This window comes from Periplaneta americana, chromosome 9 (assembly GCF_040183065.1).
Source record: "Periplaneta americana isolate PAMFEO1 chromosome 9, P.americana_PAMFEO1_priV1, whole genome shotgun sequence".
NCBI lineage: Eukaryota > Metazoa > Arthropoda > Insecta > Blattodea > Blattidae > Periplaneta > Periplaneta americana.
The window spans coordinates 141,406,032-141,428,083 of record NC_091125.1 but is presented as its reverse complement, the minus strand read 5'-3'; the positions used below and the strand labels follow the sequence as shown (position 1 = coordinate 141,428,083).

General features: G+C 36.5%; 1 protein-coding gene across 1 annotated transcript in view; it reads right to left on the bottom strand.

Moving 5' to 3' along the window:
• Nucleotides 1–238: 238 nt before the first annotated feature.
• The window catches only part of Pdfr (Pigment-dispersing factor receptor), a 417,264-nt gene continuing 395,450 nt past the window's right edge, over nucleotides 239–22,052 (bottom strand). Inside the window, exons 8-13 of the mRNA XM_069836024.1 lie at nucleotides 17,343–17,460; nucleotides 15,848–15,917; nucleotides 15,423–15,508; nucleotides 8,624–8,807; nucleotides 3,758–3,990; nucleotides 239–518 (exon numbers count right to left, since the gene is read on the bottom strand). Coding sequence (XP_069692125.1) covers nucleotides 506–518; nucleotides 3,758–3,990; nucleotides 8,624–8,807; nucleotides 15,423–15,508; nucleotides 15,848–15,917; nucleotides 17,343–17,460 — 704 coding nt within the window. The 3' untranslated portion in view covers nucleotides 239–505. The remainder of the gene's footprint in view (nucleotides 519–3,757; nucleotides 3,991–8,623; nucleotides 8,808–15,422; nucleotides 15,509–15,847; nucleotides 15,918–17,342; nucleotides 17,461–22,052) is intronic.

Below are 22,052 nucleotides of genomic sequence, written 5' to 3'. Positions count from 1 at the left end.
GACATTTTTACGGTAGTCGTGATTTTATTTACGACAGCTATAATATCTAAGTACCCCTTAGGAATTTGTCATACTTTCCTACTATTAGATACCACAGGTCTCTACCAGAGGTTAGTTAGAGGTTAGTTCTAGTAGGGTAGGAACTGTAGGTGAACAAGACTATAGCTGTTTTGACAAGTTTTCTTACCGCATGAATGGTTACTGTAAGTTGATTCATGCACTCTTAAATTTAGTGCGACTTGGGTGGATTAAGGACGTCTTCGTTGCTGATGTAACTACAGTTCTCATTGTTCACATTTATCACAACTATGGAGAGCCCGATCACTGCCATCACAGGGTCTCCTGCGGCTGGGGTCGGCGCCCCATTGGACGCTGATGTGTGTTGTGGCACGATGGCACTGGGTGGAGCTGCGCGGAAACTCTTAGTTCTGTGATGTTTATTTCTTCTGCTATTGTTGTGATTTTGCCTGGACGGCAGATTCTCCTCGGACGAGGACAGTATTCGTCAAACACGGGTTCTGAAAGAAAAGATGAAGTTCTGTCTTGAATGTTATATACATCTATATTTTAATTTTCAGATAATATCTCAATGGATTTTCTCATCAAATGACACAACCATAAGAGTAGGAATTTTTGTAGTTTTTAAGTTGTGCACTACTAAATGAAATTAAGTAATTTCATCTTCTTAGAGGACTTACACCTGTCGAAATATACTTCAACCCCAGTTCTTAGATATTTTACAAGAAAACACTGTAACACTCCTCTGGTGTTTGGTCAATAAGACGCCGGACCTCTACTTGAGATAACACAGGACGTTATATTGACAACAGACGAAAACTTATGTACTGCATTGTACAGGGACATCATTTTATTTTTACTTCAATTTTTATTGTACCTGAGTTTTTTAATGTACTTCACTTCCACCCCCTCTCTTCCAACTGTCTTCCACATAGAACCAAGGCCGCGTATGCAGTCAAAGTCGCCTTACGGTCATAGTAAACAGTACTGAGTTAGTGAGTATAGTACATTCCGGAAATATGTTCGCGTTTTCCAGTGACGATTTTTTTGTAGGTTATTTTACGACGCTTTATCAACATCTCAGGCTATTTAGCGTCTGAATGAGATGAAGGTGATTATGCCGGTGAAATGAGTCCGGGGTCCAGCACCGAAAGTTACCCAGCATTTGCTCATATTGGGTTGAGGGAAAACCCCGGAAAAAACCTCAACCAGGTAACTTGTCCCGACCGGGAATCAAGCCCGGGCCACCTAGTTTCGCGGCCAGACGCGCTAACCGTTACTCCACAGGTGTGGACTCCAGTGACGAAAGAGCTTTCAATATTGAATCATATTTTCGCACAGGTACTGTCGTCCGTTTGCCTACGTCGCATCCCGGTTCCCCCTCACCCGCTCCTGCTCGCCCCTCTGTAAAGGCTAGTGGCTGAGCTGTCTTAGGTCTTATTTTGAAAACATTAATTTCTCTTAGGAATTGGAAGTCTACGTAATATTATACAACTTATTAAAATAACTTAAATAAAAGGGTCTCGTTAAGTAATTAACTGTCACGTGATTTCCCCCCTTTCTACGACTCTGCAACAAAACCACTTGGATGGAGAGTAGATATCATGTCTGAGTAATTTTATCTTTTCGAAGTGAAAATTGAATTTGCAGTACGTAAGGTACTCTTTTATAGAGTAGGCACAGAAGTATTTCAACATGAGTTACTAGTACGAAGGACGAAACTGGTAATTGGAATTAGGTACAATAGTCTATAGTGCGATAATATGCACAAAAGAACTGAAGCCTGTATCGAAATGAACGGCCACCATTTTCAAAAATGTGTTTAAATATCCATATTATGATTATTTTTCAATTTAACTTCATTCTCTATATTGTACGCTAATGTAATGTAGGCAGTATGATATACACTGCATAATGGATAGCTCAGTTCGTGAGTAAAAACACTTATTGTTAAATACAGTACTGTATTTTGATTAAACAAAAACCTAATGAAAATTATCAAACTCAAAATCGCGATATTTCCTAGTTTACGTAAATGGAAGAAGTACTTTTCTTCCCTCCTATACCTAGAAAAGATATTTGTTTGTATTTTACACTAATATCATCAAACTCCAGTCGTGGAAGGGGGTAGCAAACGGTGTTTCCGGTTCTCAAGCATTAATTCAAAGGTATAGCCAGATTAATATTAGAAACTAGCCGTACCCGTGCGCTCCGCTGCACCCGTTAGAAACAAATATAAAGTAATTACATAATTAAAATTGGACATTTGATCCAGGGAACATTCGTGTTTGATATAAGGATAAATCGTTTATTATGTTACTTAATTCAAATTGTATTTGCATAATTAAAATTCGATCATTTTGATCCAGAGGCCACTCATTTGGTCATAAAAATTATTTTAGGAAATAGAGGAAACGAATGTACAGAATAGCCTATCAAGTTTTCTGTGCATAAGAAGCTATTTTAATCTTACCTGTCCTCGATTCACTCAGAAGTTACTGTAATAACATTATAGCATTATGTCCATCTAGAGAAACTACACTTTCCAATGGTGAATTAATAATTAATTATACAAATCGGTTAATTTAGCTTCCGATATTACTTCATACAAACACAGAAACATTCTCTGTAGGCTATCTTTCATAGCTTTCGATTGTTGCTGTCCAAGGCCCCTTATAGACGAAGTCATTTGTTTTTTAATTCATTACACGGCCTCATATGGCAGTTATTTTAATTTTAAAACTCATTTATCTCATTAAATATCAGTCCTATCAAAATTTTTCAAGGAATAAAACTTATCGGAAATTATGTTTAAAGAAACGTTTGTTACGTAACATTTTTCACAAAAATCAATAATAAGCGAGATATTTCGATTTATTTAATTCAGGCCCCCTTATAACCCCCCTTTTAAATAATGTGTTTTGAATGCCATATAGCCTAAAATCTAAGTTACAACGAACTTAATTTGTATTCCAATTTTCATCGAAATCCGTTCAGGCATTATCGCGTGAAAAGGTAACAAACATACAGACAGACAGATATACAAACAAAAATTTCAAAAAAGCGATTTTCGGTTTCATGGTGATTAATTATATATGTTAGGACCAATTATTTTTGGAAAATCGAAAATTACCAGAAAAATTTCGGCTACAGATTTATTATTAGTATAGATTTTAGTAAAAATAAAATGATGTCCCTATAGAATACAAACCCACCGTTTTGAATTAGTCATCTTTATTATGCTTAAATTATTGTAATGCATTGAGTCACTTGTATACTATTTTATTTATACTTATTTATGGCTTTTAAGGAACCCGGAGGTTCATTGCTCGCCATGGGTCCCTATCCTGTACAAGATTAGTCCAGTGTCTATCACTGTATTAGGAATGAAATTTCGAGAGAGGGGCACTACGACTCAGCACTGCGACTTTTCACGATCTATTGCGCTAGCCCTCAAGCTAGGCGCATTTCCAAACCCACACCGGCTGACTACACTAAAGTACGCTGCGTTCTCAGGTTTCGAGCAGGCAACCCTTCTCGTTCTTAGACCAGCCCTCTCTGTGCGTCTTCAGCCGGCGTTAGAGGAATGATATGGAATGATGAATGGAGAAATGTTGACGGAATGATGTAGATGACTTATATGAGAGAAAACGGGAGAACCCCGAAAAAACTACAACTGCGACTTTGTCTGCCACAAGTTTCACTGTGGATTTTTCAATGAAAATTGTACCATGCTTACTCTGGGGCGGGTGTGTCGGGTGGAGATGGCTGACTACCCCGGCAGCAGAGCCTCAACCAGCCCCCACAAGAGCGGGCCTCGCTGTGGTGACTCTCCGTACTCGTGACGGGCTGTGGCGGCTGGTTGTCTGCCGTGATGTACACGCCAGAGAACGCTGAGTTGCGGCGGGGAGTGAAGTGGTGCTGCCGGAGGGACAGATAGATGGACACACTCTTCATCACAGCTATCCGCACCTACAAACCAAGCAAAGTCTTCGTTATAATTAGAGACCGGAATCTTAGCCACTACTCTTTGAAGTTAAGGGAGTACGGAGTTTGTGCAATTACTTGACGAAGAGTAGTGGCGCGCATTGCTGTATACGATTCAAAAGAGACTACTCCCACATCAAGGACAAGAAACACACATAAAATAATGATTTCAAGAGTAGGGCTGTGTTGTGTATTACAAAAGAATAAATAGTTATAGTCTTTGCTGTAAGCTTTTAACTTAAAAATTTACTACAGGATGAACCAGCCTGGACTAGACTCCTAACAGCGGCCTGCACATCTCCTGAAGACATGTCCAGCAACTCGTCGCAGTTCGTTCTCCGAAATGGCTCGAATTTCGTGCCGGATGTTTTTTTTTTTAGTTCCTCAAGGGTATATGTACGTGAACGACCACAAATATTATCAGAAAATGCAGGCTCTAAATTTATAAAATTTTTAAAGAAAATGAACACAATTGGACAAAAATTACAAGGTACCACAACAAGACTTATCAGAACTTAAATAGCTGATAAAAGTATAAAAAACATTACTAATAATATTTTTCAAACTAGTTTTATCAGAGTATGAAAAAAACAAAAGAATTCTGCAGTTACGTCATTTGGTAACCATAACATTGTTATGGTCTCTCTGACATCTTTAATATTTTTTCTTCATGTAATAAGCACTTATTTCTGAAAAGTATGCTACTCTCAGACATGTAGAGTTGTTTATTTTAATATAATTAATTTTTTATTTCTCCTATATTAAATATATTAAAATTTACATAATGTTTTGTGACCTAATTTTTCTGTTTTCAAAGAAATGGGCATTATTGTAGTCTACCTTTTGCATAAGTACATTTTAAATCACTGTACAAAATTTCAAAATTCTATCTCTAATGCTTGTGGAGGTATGAAATAATATGTGTGAACATTTTCAAATTTTGGAAAATTTAGTTTAAAGTAAAAAGTGATTTCTAAAAAATATTATTGGTAACCTTTTTATACTTTTATCAGATATTTAAATTCTAATAGGTCTTGTTGTGGTACCTTGTAATTTTTGTCCAGTTATGAGTTGATTTTCTTTTAAAATTCTAGAAATTTATAGCCTGCATTTTCTGATAATATTTGTGGTCGTTCACGTACATATACCGTCAACTGAATGTGGGTTATTCGCGTAAACTTTGCTTTTAACCACTGAGGTGGAACCATGCTTCGTCGCTATAAAAAATGAAGGTGGGATCAAGTAGTCCATCATACACTGATTGTTGGAACCACATGCAAAACCTAAGTCTGCTCTGATAATCGGGTTACGTTAAACTCTAAACTACACGAATTTGGTAAGGTTTTAATTTTAATTGTTTCGTACCTCTTATCACTGAAGACTGTGACATCCCTACCTGCTGAGTTACACGGCGGGATGATGTCGTAGGACTTCTCTCTAGTTGGTGGCCAATTTCATCTAACATCTCCTCAATGAGAACACGCTTCACACGTGTTCGTTTCTTATCCAATAGTGATCCAGTTGTACGAAATTTCTTCACGAAATTGTAAATCATTGCTTAAGAAGGCTTTGTCGAATCAGGGAATGACTGACGGAAGTTTGTTACAACTGTTCTCCAAGATTCGTATTTCACAAAGTTGTCGTGAACAAACACTCGTTGTTCAAGGCTATATTTCATAATGAACCCACTACTGCACTCTAAATGTACGGTATACAGCTGCATTCTCACAGTGTGAACGTGTTTATGTAACTAAACACTGACTTTTCGCTGACGCCGGTCTAGCCCTGGTTGACTCACTCTGTATTTTACAGGCACTGCTCTTAATGAAATGTTTAAGCCTATGTTACAACAATCTCTGATGTAAAATTTTAACTTAAAATGTTACTGTATCAGAGGCACTACATGTTTAAGCCTATATTACAATAATCATTAATGCAAAATTTTAATTAAAATGTTGCTGTTTCATAGGTACCGCACTTAATGTAATGTTTAAGTCCATGTTAAGATAATTTTTGTTGTAAATTTTTAACTTAAAACACCGGTAAAACTGTAGCACATATAGTGCCCTGAATTAAATGTTTAAGACTATTTTACAATAATCTTTGCTGTAAAATTTAACTTAAAATACCGGTACTACTATAGTATAACACAGATACTGCCCTTGTGTACAAGTGTTCTAACAAAATTTCTACAACTTTGTTGAAAGAAATGTTGGTATGCACCACCATTTCATACAGATCTCTGCTAAATTCGTCTGCCGGCATTGAATTACTAGTTGAAGGTAGATTGTCTTAGTTGAAGGTAGATTGTCAAACTCACTCCTTTCTACCAATTTCAAATTGTTTATATGTTTTTTTAATTACAGTGCTGCTGTAAATACCATTTTTTAGAAAAGCTTATCTCATCCATACATAAGTTACACACATGTCACAACTTACACAGAGATACTGTTCTCCGAATTCCTCTATCCACTTCTTTACTTTAGTATAGTATTTTTTTATGCATCTTTATTTCAACTAGACTCTAGTAGTGCATAATATCATAAACATTGCTAAACTGAAATATACTATACCTGTTTAGGAGTAAGGAACCTGTTTAGAGTGACCCAGTAATGCGTGTTACTTGTGTTTGCGAGCGATGTAATGTATAACCCGTGCATACTTATATTAATTCCAATGTTATTTGACTAAGAAAACGGTCTTTAGTTATAAAAGTAAATAAATCAGAAATGAGAACGGATCACAAAGACTTAATCAATTTAAGAAGTTAATTTGTGATCTCTTTTGCTAATATTCTCTACTCTGGTTATATGACAGTAAACAGTTATTTTCGTCTGAAGCTTAATAAATCTGTTCTACAATAGGCGACCTTTTCTTCTAGCCCACAACGCCTAAACTTGTGGTTCTTTTCGTAAAGTTTCACATCTTGTGCATGTGTTTCTAAAGATAATCCCTAACTAGAACCATTGTGATTCCTCATATTTTATGAATCTTATTGAATAACATTAATACAATTATTTATGTTGAGTAATCAGTTCTAATTTCACTACTAAAACTTGAATCTTCTCACAGAATCCGATCCTGTGCCTAAGTCTTACGAAAATACAGTGCCTCATCAATAATCGTATCTAAATCGAGAGGTATTTACAATATGACACAGTACACAACACCGTCATAGTTTTGAATTTGTATGAAAACTTGACATAAACACATTGAATAACTTATCTTCGTTTTCTTAAAATACAGAGTGATTCACAAAGATTGTACTATATACTAGAGGATTTGGTTTCTAACATCATTGTGAAGAAAAAAGTTCATACAAACATAAGACCTAATTTTAAAATAGAGTGAGTTACACCCTCCTGAATGTTAAACATAAACGTGTAAATTATGAAGGTTTAAGTATTTAAATTACTTACGAGTATATAAATTACTTCATGCTCGACCAAGCCGAAATGTAGTAATTATACTACACCTGGTAGTAGCCCTTTAATGCACCTCATTAAAGTACACCTATTCATTATAGTTCAGTTGTTCAGCCAATGAGAAATCACCATTGTAGCATTATAAAAGCGTAAGTATCGATTCTTCTCGGATATGCAATCGAAAGACAACTAGCGAAACGTCACGGAGAGTGGAAATCCAATACTGTCGCAGAAGATTATGTTCTGTTACTATAATAATTAGCGTTAGTTGTAAATAATATTCAAATAAATTCAATTTATCATCTCGTTTTTCAATGTCTAAATCAATTTCCAGGTTATATCAAAATTAATGTTCATGTTATTCTCTAGTTTATATCAAGGTCAATGACATTCGTTCCTCGGAAAAAATCAATACTTTCGCGTCTGCGCACATCTCACAATTTAGAAGGTCAGTTCCGTTCCTTACTTACATAACCATAACATGAATACTTATGAATAATTTCAAGTTAGAAATATGGTCGAGCATAAAAAGTCGTATGAAATTTGCCTATAATGGTAATTAAGACGCTCGTATGAAAATTATGAAACTCGCTTGCGCTCGTTTCATAAACAAAAATACTCGCATCTTAATTACTACCATTATAAGCTCGTTGCATAATGTACTGTACTGAGTGTATTATAAATTCATTAAAGAACATTCGCATTATTACTCGCCTGAAAAATCTGTATTAAACCGGTTTTCAAAGATCCCACATTCTGCAGCAATACATGAAGTCGCCCGAGTGTAAACTACTCGCGCCGCATTCCCTAACTTCCGTTGTTGGGATGCTAGGTAGAGACGTTGTATCGGTGTTGCGATATCTCTACCTTGATATCACGAGACTTTGTGTTGTTGCTATCAGCTGTACTCTAACACACCCAGCTCCAGATATCCAGAGACAGAGAGAGGGAGAGAGAGGGGGTGGGGACACGTACATATATAAAGTTTTTTTTTTTTCACAGTGATATCAGAAATCAGATCCTAGAGTATGGCACAATCTTCGTAAATCACTCTGTTTAAATAACACTGTAACACCCGGTAGTGATGTTGTGAACTCAGTACGGCCAGTTTTTTTACTTCAAAACCCTGCTTATTTTTCCTGGTCTTGTATGTTTCATAGGTAACAACATGATCGGAAGTCCAGACAGCCCACCTCTCCGTTGAGAAAGCAGTACAGAAATGCGATGAAGAAGCCTTGAAATGAGGTGAGGAAGTGCGTGGTGTAGGACCAGAGGGCGAATTCCCACACGGCGCGATCCAGAGGCGCTTCTGTCATGTTGACGAGGTTTGTAATGCCCAGCAGGGGCAGCAACACTAGCGCCGCCCTCACAGCTTTCCTGCGAACAGAAGTAATTCGTAATTAATTATATTTCATTCGCTGTACCTTACATAAGCTATTTCAAAACAATGTTATCATAGTTATGATTCGATTGTGGAATGAGAAAGACAGAGAGAGGATGAGGTGCTCAGAGTAAACATACATCACTACGGGATGCACCAGATTTGCCAGAGATAGAAATCAAATACCTTTGGAGAAAAATCAATTATCTGACTAATACACATAAGATGACCATTAAACTCGATTTTTTGGTACCTTGGAGCAGGATTTTATCGAAGTTAATTCGGGACGTCAATTTGTCAGGATTTAGATAAACTGTCACGGTTTAACTCAATTTAGCATTTTTTCATATTCATCCGTTTATAGTGTCCTTTCACTGCAAACCCAGTATTCTCCAATCTTTCCTATTTTCTACCTTCCTCTTAGTCTCCGCACACGATCCATATTCCTTAATGTCGTCTATCATCCGATATCTTCTTTTGCCCCGAACATTTTTCCCGTTCACCATTCCTTCCAGTGCATCCTTCAGTGAGCAGTTTCTTCTCAGCCAGTGATCCAGCCAATTTCTTTTCCTCTTCCTGATTAGTTTCAGCATTATTATTTTTTCAGTCGCTCTTTCTAGTACTTACTTAGGCCTACAAATGGCTTTTATGGAACCTGGAAGTACATTGCCGCCCTCACATAAGCCCGCCATCGGCCCCTATCCTGAGCAAGGTTAATCCACTTACTACCATTATATACCACCTCCCTCAAATTAATTTTAATATTATCCTCCCATCTACGTCTTCCCGTCCCAAACGTTCTCTTTCTAGCACAGCTTCATTGTTTTATTCTGTCTGTACATTTCACACGCTCCATTTTTCTCCATACCCACATTTGTAATGCTTCTAATCATTTCTTTTCACTTCGTCGTAATGTCCATGTTTCTGCTTCATACAATGCCACACTCCACATAAAGCACTTCACTAGTCTCTCAGTTCTTTTTCCAGAGGTCCGCAGAAGTTGCTCTTTTTTCTATTAAAAGCTTCCTTTGTCATTGCTATCCTCCTTTTGACTTTCTGGTAACTCCTCGTGTTACTACTTATAGTAGACCCCAGGTATTTGAAGCTGTCCACTTATTCCACTGCCTTATTTCGAGTTAACCTTTTTTAGATTTCTTCCGATAATCATGATCTTCGTCTTGTTTGCATTCATTTTCAACCCATACTTCTTAGAGATTTCATTTAGCTCCAATAACACGTCGCTTAGTATCACCTCCTTTTCTGTTAACAATTTTCTTCATTTATATGTTTTTTTTTTAATTTGGGAACTAAAACTACCAATGTACCTATAATAAGTGTATTTGACAAGGTGGTTATATTTTTTCTATTGTGATTAGAACTGTACTATCCGTTCAGTTGAATGAAAATGAAATGTATGGTGAGCAGGGGCGGCTTTCGAAGAGGGGCTGCGGAGCTGCAGCACCCCGAGACATTTGTGGCTCTTGTCTCGTTTTATGTTGTGAAATACATTTATTATATAGTCTCTATTTAGCGGCTCGAATTAAAAAAAAAATTGCTCTCAATGACATGCACGCAATCGTTAGTGAAGTCACTTCCTCCCCTGGTGCTGCCAGAGCGAAACCAGAGACAAGGACTATAGGGTGAAGCCATTTCCTCCCCTGGAGCTGCCAGTCTCGTATCGGATGCTTTGCGCGTTAGTTTTACCCCTCCCCCTGCTGCCCCTTGCCGTGAATCCAGAGTTTCCAGGCGCTGCAAAGTTTGCAGCAGTTTGTCAGTAGCGCGCAGTTTTAAATACATTTTCTTTAATGTTGTGAGTATAACAAGTGCAAAAATGTTTAATTCTGTACAATATTTAGAGTCTATTCAGTTCAGTACCTTAACAATTCAGGAGAAATGTGAAATTAAGTGTCCATCAGTTGAATCTCATAATGGAAAGAGCCGCTAAACAAAATACAAAGGCCCCCATATTTTTTGATAATTTATCCAGTAGCCCTGCTTTCTTCTCTCGATCTCCACACAGTCTGTATTAGATTAATGTGTTTCAAAGACAATTCCATCAGCTGGGGCAACAAGATGGATTTAAAATAAGAACAGTAAAAGTTGTTCATGAGAAGAAGGAGCCATTGCTAGAATGTTTTCAAACCATAATGGAATCTGAAACATCTAACGTCACAATAAATGAGGCAAGCGCCCTGGTGCGCACTCTTGAACATCCTAAATTCAATTTCTGGTTCAGTTATTTTTTTCATTTATTGATGTATTATGTATATATATTATACAACCAACTACAACATCGCCAGTTAGATATTTCTAAGGTTCAAATCTGCATATGAAAAATTAAATTATGGTTTATTTAACGACACTCGCAACTGCAGGGGTTATATCAGCGTCGCCGATGTGCCGGAATTTTGTCCGCAGGATTCTTTAAATGCCAGTAAATCTACTAACATGAGCCTGTCTCATTTAAACACAACTTGCAAGATAAGGCGCATGGAACTAATCTTTAAATAAAGTAAGTTGCTTGGTTTATTTTTGTATGCAGCCCCCCTTAATTCAATACCCACGAGCCGCCACTGATAGAGAGTATGTCCATAAAAGAATTTATAACTGCATAGAAAGTTTGTGCATGCACTGCCAACAACATTTTGTGAACTCGAGAATGAGATAAAATGATCTCTCATGTCAACAAGAAACGCATTACTTTCTTAATTCTAACTTCATGAAAGGAATGAAAGGTTATTTTCCAGCATAAGGAGTAGTGATAAATCTCAGCGTACTGTGAAAACTCTGGAAATAATATTATTGCAGTGTAGTATGAAGAAATCTTTCTTTGAATTTTCGGATATTTTCGATGAAAAATGTTTTACTTAAGAAAATTCACATCCCTAAAAACAGTGTTGCCAATCTGGTACACTTGGCACCAAATCAGGTGTTTTGAAATCTTATCTAAGTCCAGATATTGGTACTTAGCGCTATGTCGCTTTCCTAGTGTTTTTTCTTTCTATCTGGTGCCAAATCTGGTGTTTATCATTTTTCAGAACACAGACGTCAGATTAAAAAAATGAAAAAAAATAAAATAAAATCATCATAAAGCTAGTTTTTCGTTCATAGGCTGCTGTTACTGTGTTGTACTATATGTATAGAGAATTTCACGTTAAGAAAAAAAGCATTGAGCAAATGGGGCTATTTCATCAAATGACCAGTTGCCATAGAAACGCCTTCCTACCATATAGCTTGTACAATGTATTAAGCAAGGCCCATACAACCAATGCTTTTTTCTTAACTTGAAATCCTCTATAGATGAATCTATACTAATAATAAATCTATAGCCAAAATTTTTCTGGTAATTTTCGATTTTCCAAAAATAATTGGTCCTAACATATATAATTAACCACCCTGAAACCGAAAATCGCTTTTTTGAAATTTTTGTTTGTATGAATAATTTCGGGGGAAAAATTGTTCCGGAGCCGCGTATCGAACCCGGGACCTTTGGTTTAACGTACCAACGCTCTACCACTGAGCTACCCGGGAACTCTAACCGACACCGATCCAATTCTTCCCTCTATATCCACAGACCTCAAAGTGGGCTGACAACCGTCAAGCAACCAACTTGACTGTATGGTTGGTTGCTTGACGGTTGTCAGCCCACTTTGAGGTCTGTGGATATAGAGGGAAGAATTGGATCGGTGTCGGTTAGAGTTCCCGGGTAGCTCAGTGGTAGAGCGTTGGTACGTTAAACCACAGGTCCCGGGTTCGATACCCGGCTCCGGAACAATTTTTCCCCCGAAATTATTTTGTTTGTATGTCTGTCTGTCTGTATGTTTGTTACCTTTTCACGCGATAATGGATGAACGGATTTCGATGAAAATTGGAATATAAATTAAGTTCGTTGTAACTTAGATTTTAGGCTACATGGCATTCAAAATACATTATTTAAAAGGGGGATTATAAGGGGGCCTGAATTAAATAAATCGAAATATCTCGCTTATTATTGCTTTTTGTGAAAAATGTTACATAACAAACGTTTCTTTAAAAATCATTTGCGATAAGGTTTATTCTTTGAAAAATTTTGATAGGACTGATATTTAATGAGATAAATGAGTTTTAAAATTAATATAACTTCCATCTAAGGCCGTAAACAAACAAATGACTTGGTCTATAAGGGGCCTTGGACAACAACAATCGAAAGCTATGAAAGATAGCCTACAGAGAATGTTTCTGTGTTTGTATGAAGTAATATCGGAAGCTAAATTAACCGATTTGTATAATTAATTATTATTTCACCATTGGAAAGTGTAGTTTCTCTAGATGGACATAATACTATAATGTTATTACAGTAACTTCTGATATAATATAATATAATATAATATAATATAATATAATATAATATAATATAATATAATATAATATAATATAATATGTAATATTATATTATATAATTTAAGTTATTTGAAGGGGTTCACAACCATAGTGGGCCAAACGCCATTTACTGAATACGTAGAAAACAAGGGTTAAAATTAAGTTATTACCATAATTCAATGGAAACCTATAACAAGTAAAATAAAATATACACATTAAATCTAAATGATGTCAATCTTCATTAAACTATGGTTGCATGTAATAAAAATTAAGAAACAGGTTAAAGGAATTGCCATTGCACCAAATGAGTGTCTCTGGACCAAAATGATCGCATTTTAATTATTTGGATACAATTTAAATTAAGTAACATATTAAACGATTTATCCTTCTATCAAACACGAATGTTCCCTGGATCAAATGTCCTATTTTAATTATGTAATTACTTTATATTTATTTCTAACGGGTGCAGCGGAGCGCACGGGTACGGCTAGTAGATGAATAAATATATGAATACTCATTAGGGGAACGGAGGGATGTCAGACACTGCTTGTGCTCACCGTTCGCACACAAGCTACCAGTATAAAATTTTCTTCATACAAAAGTAATGAAGCCCGGATCGCGTGTGGATTTTCTAAATGCTGATGTACGTATTGATAACACAGTGTTGCATATTAATACTCTTTTTCCGATGATTTTGTTCTGATAACTGATTCTTAACCGTTCTTTTGCGCTGAATTCGAAATTGAACTCCAAATATCCCCATCACATCAGAATTTATCACAAATCACAAAAACCAAAAATATATAAGAACAATATTTTTACAGGCAAATATATCGCGTTCATGTTTGTTAAATACGTGTAAAGGCTGATTCACAATAAACCGGGAACGGAAACGACAAAGAGAACGAGAACGGAAATAATGTTAAAATAAATGTATTTAAATGTGAGGATTCACAATAGTTAATTGTGAATGTTCACATTTAAATACATTTATTTTAACAATATTTCCGTTCTCGTTCTCGTTGTCGTTTCCGTTCCCGGTTTATTGTGAACCAGCCTTAATTCAGAGTTTGTGATAAAATTAGAACTATTAACTGAATAACACATTTTTAAGCAATTGAAATTTTTTTCCTCCATTCGTTTCTGTCTTCCCAGTCAGCATTCTCTCTGGCTTCCATTGCATCAATAATACATTACAAACATGTTTTCTTACATTTAGATTTTACTTTTCGTTTCTTCCCAGTTGGAGCTCATTATAAACTCCCCTTTGGTAACCTTTTTTGCATCCATCCTTTTTACATATCCAAACCATTACAATTATTTAGTTCCACAAACTTTGTAATAGGATTACAAAAGTTTATCTTTCCTCTTACTGTATCATTTCTAACTCTTTCTAGTTTAGAGGAACATGCTGAGATTAAAAAGTCATTTCTGTTGACTATGATTTCGATTTCAATTTTGTTTTCATATTCTATGTTTCTGCATTATAAATTATTAAACTTCTTACTGTTAATTTATAAATATGGATAATAAATCATTTGTAAGCAAACAAAAGAAATAAGTTACTTAAATTAAAATATGTAAATCACTCAATGGAATAAATAAAGGAAGAAGGAAGGAAAGAAATAAATGAGACTAAGATTGTCAAATAAATGAGTGAATGAATGAATGAATAAATAAATAAATAAATAAATAAATAAATAAATAAATAAATAAATAAACAAACAAACAAATAAATAAAAAACATAAATACATAAATAAATAAATAAGTAAATAAATAAATAGGGACAGACAGATCGACAGACAGATCAAACAAACAAACAAGTAAATAAATAAATAAATAAATAAATAAATAAATAAATAAATAAATAAATAAATAAAGACAGACAGGAAAAAGGCAGATAGAAGATAAATAAATTTAAGGAAGAGATTATAGGTATTTTATTACAAAAAACAAAGGATCCCAAAGGGTACAGCACCAACTAGCCATGTAATTTAAACAGAATGATTAATATACACTAGGAATGCAAAAAGAAAGGAAGAAAGTAAAAGGAGAGATTGTATAAATAACAAGGTGAAGTTAGAAGTTGAGAGCCTCGTGACACAAAACTAACGTTATTTTAAACAATAATTATTAAAATTTAACAATCATTCTCCTTCTTTTCGAGTCAGTGACTGACTTCATTAGATTCGGTATCTCTGACCCAGAAATTTCTAGCACTATTTGACGATGAGATTTTTGAAGTTCTTACCTGACTTGCTCTATCTCACTGGTGTGACTCTGTCGCAGCTTCACTACCAGCACTCGGATGATGTTCAGGAGGAACAAGAAGTTGAGCTGCGGGAAGTGAAATATCACATTAATGATAGGCTACTACTAAATAGAAACGTTCTTAATCCTTTTCAGCGTGCTTATAGCTACCTCGCGCGGCTGCACACTCACGGATGAACGTCTATTTGAAGGCTCTGTATTACCATGTTAAATACTGTATGTTTCCTTATGTATTTAGTATGTTTTCTTGGAGTATTTTATTTTTATGTTATTCTACTAAGTCTGATTTTAAACTGTATCAGATATGAAATTAAGTTAGTAGTTCATTGTAGAATAACAGATACGTCTTGAAAATGTCTATCAGTTAGAAGTAGTAAAAATTAAATAATTAACGAAAATGCTTACCACAATGACTCCGAGTCTGGGACCCTCCAGAATCCAAAAGTAATGCGTCAAGTTATATCCCCACCAACACCTGCAAGCAACAGTTATACAAACTAATTTAATTTTGCTTTTGATGCTCACGAAACCAATCAGCTGATATATTTGTGAAATTTAGAATTTGCGATACTGAGAACTTTACCTGTAACCACTGCTTATGTATGAGTAATGTCCTTGGATGAATAATAATCTACGTATGAGGGTATACTCCTGTTGATTTCTTGCTTGGTTGACGTTACGGGAAGAATTCAACATTCCAGTCCTTAGCAAGCGGGCTCTTATTTTTCGGCCCTTTTCAAAATTTTATCTTATATTAAGTGTTCTATCTGAATTAATTTTGAAAATTCGGGTGAATGGTGACACGGAGAGAGAGAGAGAGAGAGAGAGAGAGGAAGAGAGAGAGCAAGAGAAAGAGGGGAGAGGGAGAGAGAGAGATATATGAGAAGCCACTTTTTCGATATCAGCAGTAATTTAATCCCAGCAAAAATCTTGAAATTGTTTTCTTTTTGCAGCTGTCTATGCATGGTTTGTTATTTTTCCAGAATGAACGTTGGTTCTCTCTCTGGCCGCATTAAAACGCTCCATTTAAAATTCTTAAATATTTTGTTTTTTTTTTTAAAGTAGGTTATATTACGACGCTTTATCAACATGTTAGGTTATTTAGCGTCTGAATGAGGTGAATGAGTCCGAGGTCCAGCACCGATAGTTACCCAGCTTTTGCTCATATTGGGTTGAGAGAAAACCCCCGAAAAACCTCAATCAGGTAACTTGCTCCGACTGGGAATCGAACCCTGGGCACCTGGTTTCGAATATTTTGTTATTAAAATATAAAACAAGAAAAACAATAATTAATTCTTAAATCCTTAGATACATGCATAATGTTCTTAAATAAATAAATAAATTTGAATTAGGGTAAAATGTCACTCAAAATGTAGGTTCTGTGTCTTTAATGCATAATACTAATTCCTCTTTATTGCAAAACGCGTAAGAGGTGAAAACAAATTGTAGTTTTACCTAAAAAAACAACAAAAAAAGCTGTTTCAATAAATTGTAATAATAAAATTATGTGTGAAATTATAATATATGATGTATTCACAAATTGGTTTCTAATGAAATGTAGTGGAGATGGTAAATGAATGTTATGGTTATGATAAGCGTTGAAGGGAAAAATTTCCCTCATCTCATCGTACAAAATAGCATTCAGGCAGCCTAAAAATTCGTTTTCCATACTCTAATAAGAAAATAAAACTATGTTTTCGAAAATAAGTAATATTTCCACAAGCTATAATTACTCTAATTTGAAATAGATTACTTGCACTAAAGTATAAGTAGGGATTTGTAACTTTTTTGTATTGTTACAATCTAATTTATTCAATCTGCTCTAAGTCGGAAGATTGCTATTCATTTTTAAGTTACACTATAACTATGTCGCCCATGCCGTAGTTCAATTAATACTTACTTTGAAGAGCCATATTGCATCGCCGTGGTTACTGCCCATGCCGTTGTCATGACGACCGGAGCTCCCCAGCCAACCACCGTGTAGATGGAATAGTGCGAATTCTCTTGGAAAACCGTCACTGCAACACAGTTAAGCCGAAGAAGTTGTCTTAAGATAGTAATGTAGATTGTAGAGCAATTTTAGTTAACAGTAAAGTGTACGCTGTAATGTCCAGTGTCCAAGTCCTGGTTCTGGATTATACGGAGTATTAAAATAATTAATAATTTTCAAATATTTACTACTCAGTAGGAGAATGGTACAAAGTGTGGCGATGGCACATGTTTTGTCCCTCATCCTGTGTTGGTCATTCACTTCAAAATATAAGGGCGGATTGGTTCCCCTGTTTTCCTCCCCTCTTTCCTTTCTACGTACTACGTCAATGCAAGTCTTCCCCGTTGGTACCATACCCATGCCAGGAGATTTCCGTTTGGACGATGTCACACGTTTTTCCCTCACCCTGTGATGATAATTTACTTCAAAGTATAAGGGCGTCCCTCCAAATTGGTTCTCTTCTTTCCATCCCCTCTGTCAATACAAGTCTTCCTCGTTTGTACCATACCTACACCAGGAGAGTTCCGTTTGGACGATGTCACACGTTTTTCCCTCACCCTGTGATGATAATTTACTTCAAAGTATAAGGGCGTCCCTCCAAATTGGTTCTCTTCTTTCCATCCCCTCTGTCAATACAAGTCTTCCTCGTTTGTGCCATACCTACACCAGGAGAGTTCCGTTTGGACGATATCACACGTTTTTCCCTCACCCTGTGGTGGTAATTTACTTCAAAGTATAAGGGCGTCCATTCAAATTGCTTCCCTTCTTTTCATCTCCTCCGTCAATGCAAGTCTTCCTCGTTGGTACCATACCTATGTCAGGAGAGTTCCGTTTGGACGATTTCACTTTTTTTTTTCCCTCACCCTGTGATGGTAATTTACTTCAAAGTATAAGGGCGTCCCTCAAAATTGCTTCCCTTCTTTTCATCTCCTCCGTTAATGCAAGTCTTCCTCGTTGGTACCATACCTACGCCAGGAGAGTTTCGTTTGGACATCACATATTTTTTTCCCTAACCTTGTGAGAGCGTACCCGCGGATTGGTTCCGCTCTTTTCCTCCCCTTTCCTCCCTACTACATCAATGTAAAGGTACGATCACACGTCGCTACTTTTGCAGCGCTGCAGTACAAAAAACTGCGCAACTCTCGTACTGCGACGAGTGAACAACGGTGCAACCCGAAAAGTAGCGGCTGCCGAACCTGCTGCCCGCTACTTTTCCATGCTGCGCGCAGCTTAAAGGTAGCGACGTGTGAACAGGGTTCTCAGGGTTGCAGCCGCAGGGTTTTGTTGAAACTTTTGCTGCGGTTGCGACCAGTGTTACCACCCAAATGTGCCAATGACACTTTTATTGTTTGGATACATTTTAATGTGAGATGTGATGAAGATAAGTGATTTGTAACAGTTACTAAATGTACAACACAGTCTGAGAATATTTGCTGACGATATAATTAATTTTTTTTAATTTTCCATAGGGTAGTTTCAAACAGGAGGGTTGCCAACATTGATTATGTGAATTTTATTTTATTGGGTTATTTTACGACGCTGTATCAACATCTAGGTTATTTAGCGTCTGAATGAAATGAAGGTGATAATGCCGGTGAAATGAGTCCGGGGTCCAGCACCGAAAGTTACCCAGCATTTGCTCGTATTGGGTTGAGGGAAAACCCCGGAAAAAACCTCAACCAGGTAACTTGCCCCGACCGGGATTCGAACCCGGGCCACCTGGTTTCGCGGCCAAACGCGCTGACCGTTACTCCACAGGTGTGGACGATTATGTGAATATGCTGTTGGTTATCATTTAAGTATATAGGCGTCTTTAAAAGCTTTATAGTAAAAATAATACCAATTTCTGAATACTAGTTACGACAGAAAAGCAAATAATAGATAAGTAAGCTTTCGCACGAGTTTCTTAATAATGCGAACATAACCACAAAATGTAGGTATATTGAGAAGTCAACACGGAGATGGAAACCTGCAGCATGACTGCGGCTGCAAAAGTAGCGCCTTGTGTGTGAACAGACTCGCAACCTTCAGTTGCAACTTTTACAGCACTCGGGTTGCGCAGCACGAAAAGTAGCGTGCAGTGCGCTACTTTTGATTACGTGTAAACACGACACGCAACTTTTGCAGCTGCAGTACAAAAGTTGCGCAGCAATTCCTAACTGGTACAGTAGAGTAGGCAAGACCTGTCCTGTGACCGTATCATGTGTCGTGGCTATATGACAAATGAAAATGGAGGGAGAAGTTCCGTGTCGGTAGATTCGTATAATATTAAGCATCACTAAATAAACTCTCCTTCTGATAGTTCAACCTTTCCCCTATCACACAACTCACATGCCAGATCTCGCCTCCTCATCTAGGAGAGTTTCGTTCTGTATGGTTGTGAAACTTGGACTCTCACTTTGAGAGAGGAACAGAGATTAAGGGTGTTTGAGAATAAGGTTCTTAGGAAAATATTTGGGCTAAGAAGGATGAAGTTACAGGAGAACGGAGAAAGTTACAAAACACAGAACTGCACGCATTGTATTCTTCACCTGACATAATTAGGAACATTAAATCCAGACGTTTGAGATGGGCAAGGCATGTAGCACGTATGGGCGAATCCAGAAATGCATATAGAGTGCTAGTTGGGAGGCCGGAGGGAAAAAGACCTTTGGGTAGGCCGAGACGTAGATGGGGGGATAATATTAAAATGAATTTGAGGGAGATGGAATATGATGATAGAGACTGGATTAATCTCGCACAGGATAGGGACAAATGGCGGGCTTATGTGAGGGTAGCAATGAACCTGATTTTTAAAAGCCATTTGTAAGTAAGTATGGTACCAGTGAGGGAGACTTGCAGTGACGTAATAGGTGGGAAGGAAAAGAGGGGAACCAAGCAACCAATCTGGAGGGATGCCCTTATAGTTTTAAGTAAACGACCATCACAGGGTGAAGGAAAAAATATGTGACATCGTCACAAAAAATCCAATGAAATATCGTCGAACAACAAAAAAGGATAAAAAAAATGAAAATGTACAAAACCAACTAGGAGAGGAAAAAATGCTAATCAAATTTATTCGTAAAGAAAGCATATTATGGCAGTTCAATTGGAACAAATTATAAGCCTACTCGTATTAATATTATGAATTTTTTTCACTGGAAACACAGCCTTTGTCTGAATGATCCACTAATAGGAAAGTACAGTGAAACCTCTCATTTACGGACATCGAAGGGACGTAACCATCTGTCCACATCTGGGAGGTGTCCTTTATTGGGAGGGAGGCTTCCCAATCTAACAGTAAATTTATAATAATGCATTATTTGTCCTTTCACGCTTTAAATGAAATGTATTACTGTAGTTTAATTCTAAATATAGTATACTGTACTAGTATAAATTCTTTGCAACTTTGAACTACAGTAGATAAAACTGAAAAAGGAAAATGCAGTACTGTGCCATGCAATTTTATTCTAGGTCAATTGTTATGCAGTACTGTAATTTACAGTTTTCAACTTAACCTTTACGTTCAGGTGCCATGTCTCTCGAAACAGAACAACTGATTGAAGTGAAGAGAATAATCCTACTGTGTCGAATACAATTTCACGATCGCAGAAACCTTGGACCCATCAGACAGGTTAAATTTTATGACTTTGTTTATCCTCCCGCTTCCAGCTAACAAGGGGTAGCCGGCTGGGATAATGATAGCCTACGAGACCCTTATGTTATGTTTCATGTTAAGGAAATTCTGTACAGTTCTCAAAACTAAATTTTCCATTATTGTAACACATTAGGTCTTGAAATCCAAGTTCTGTCCGGAGTCAGGAGGTAAAGCAAGCTTTAGGACTGTGAAACAGCTGTCCGTGTCCGTGTCTGAGAGTGTCCGTAAACGAGAGTTTAATTTATCATTATTTCTATATTATTTCAGTTGGGACTTAAAAATCTCTCTGTATATGAGGAGTGTCCGTATCTTGGACGTGTCCGTTAGGAGAGGTTTCTCTGTAACACTTTAATTTTATCTAATTAAAAATTCATTATCAAAAAATATCGTATTAACCAATCATCACAATATAAAAATACGTCAGGACTGTCACGGGCAGTAACCTGAACACACGTTTCAGCGTCACATTGTTGACAAGTAACTCCATCTGTTAGCACAACCATAAAGCATCTAATAGATGCTATAGAGTTACCAACAACGAAAAAAAAAAAATATATATATATATATATATATATATATATATATATATATATATATATATATATATATATATATATATATATATATCGGAGACTTCGTAACTGTTTGTCTTCCACGAGTCTGCTACAAACTGTGATGGTTGAAGCAGACATTTCAGAGGATTTTTCTCGAGGTACTCCTTTTTCCCTTTTCTCTGCAATCTCATTCTAGGATACAGTATTTGTGAGACGGTTGGAAGTTAAGTTGACGAGTACCTACCCCAGATTAAGACACGAGAGAGAATCCTGCTTCTGAATAAGAAGGCCCCGGGCAAAAGTTACAAGCTAAATGAAAACTCACTTCTAGAGGTAACACAATGGGCAGTTAGAAATGACAAGTGCGCCAAGCTTTATTGACCCTTCACCAGCAATTTACACAATACTCTGTAAAACTACGCGAGGATC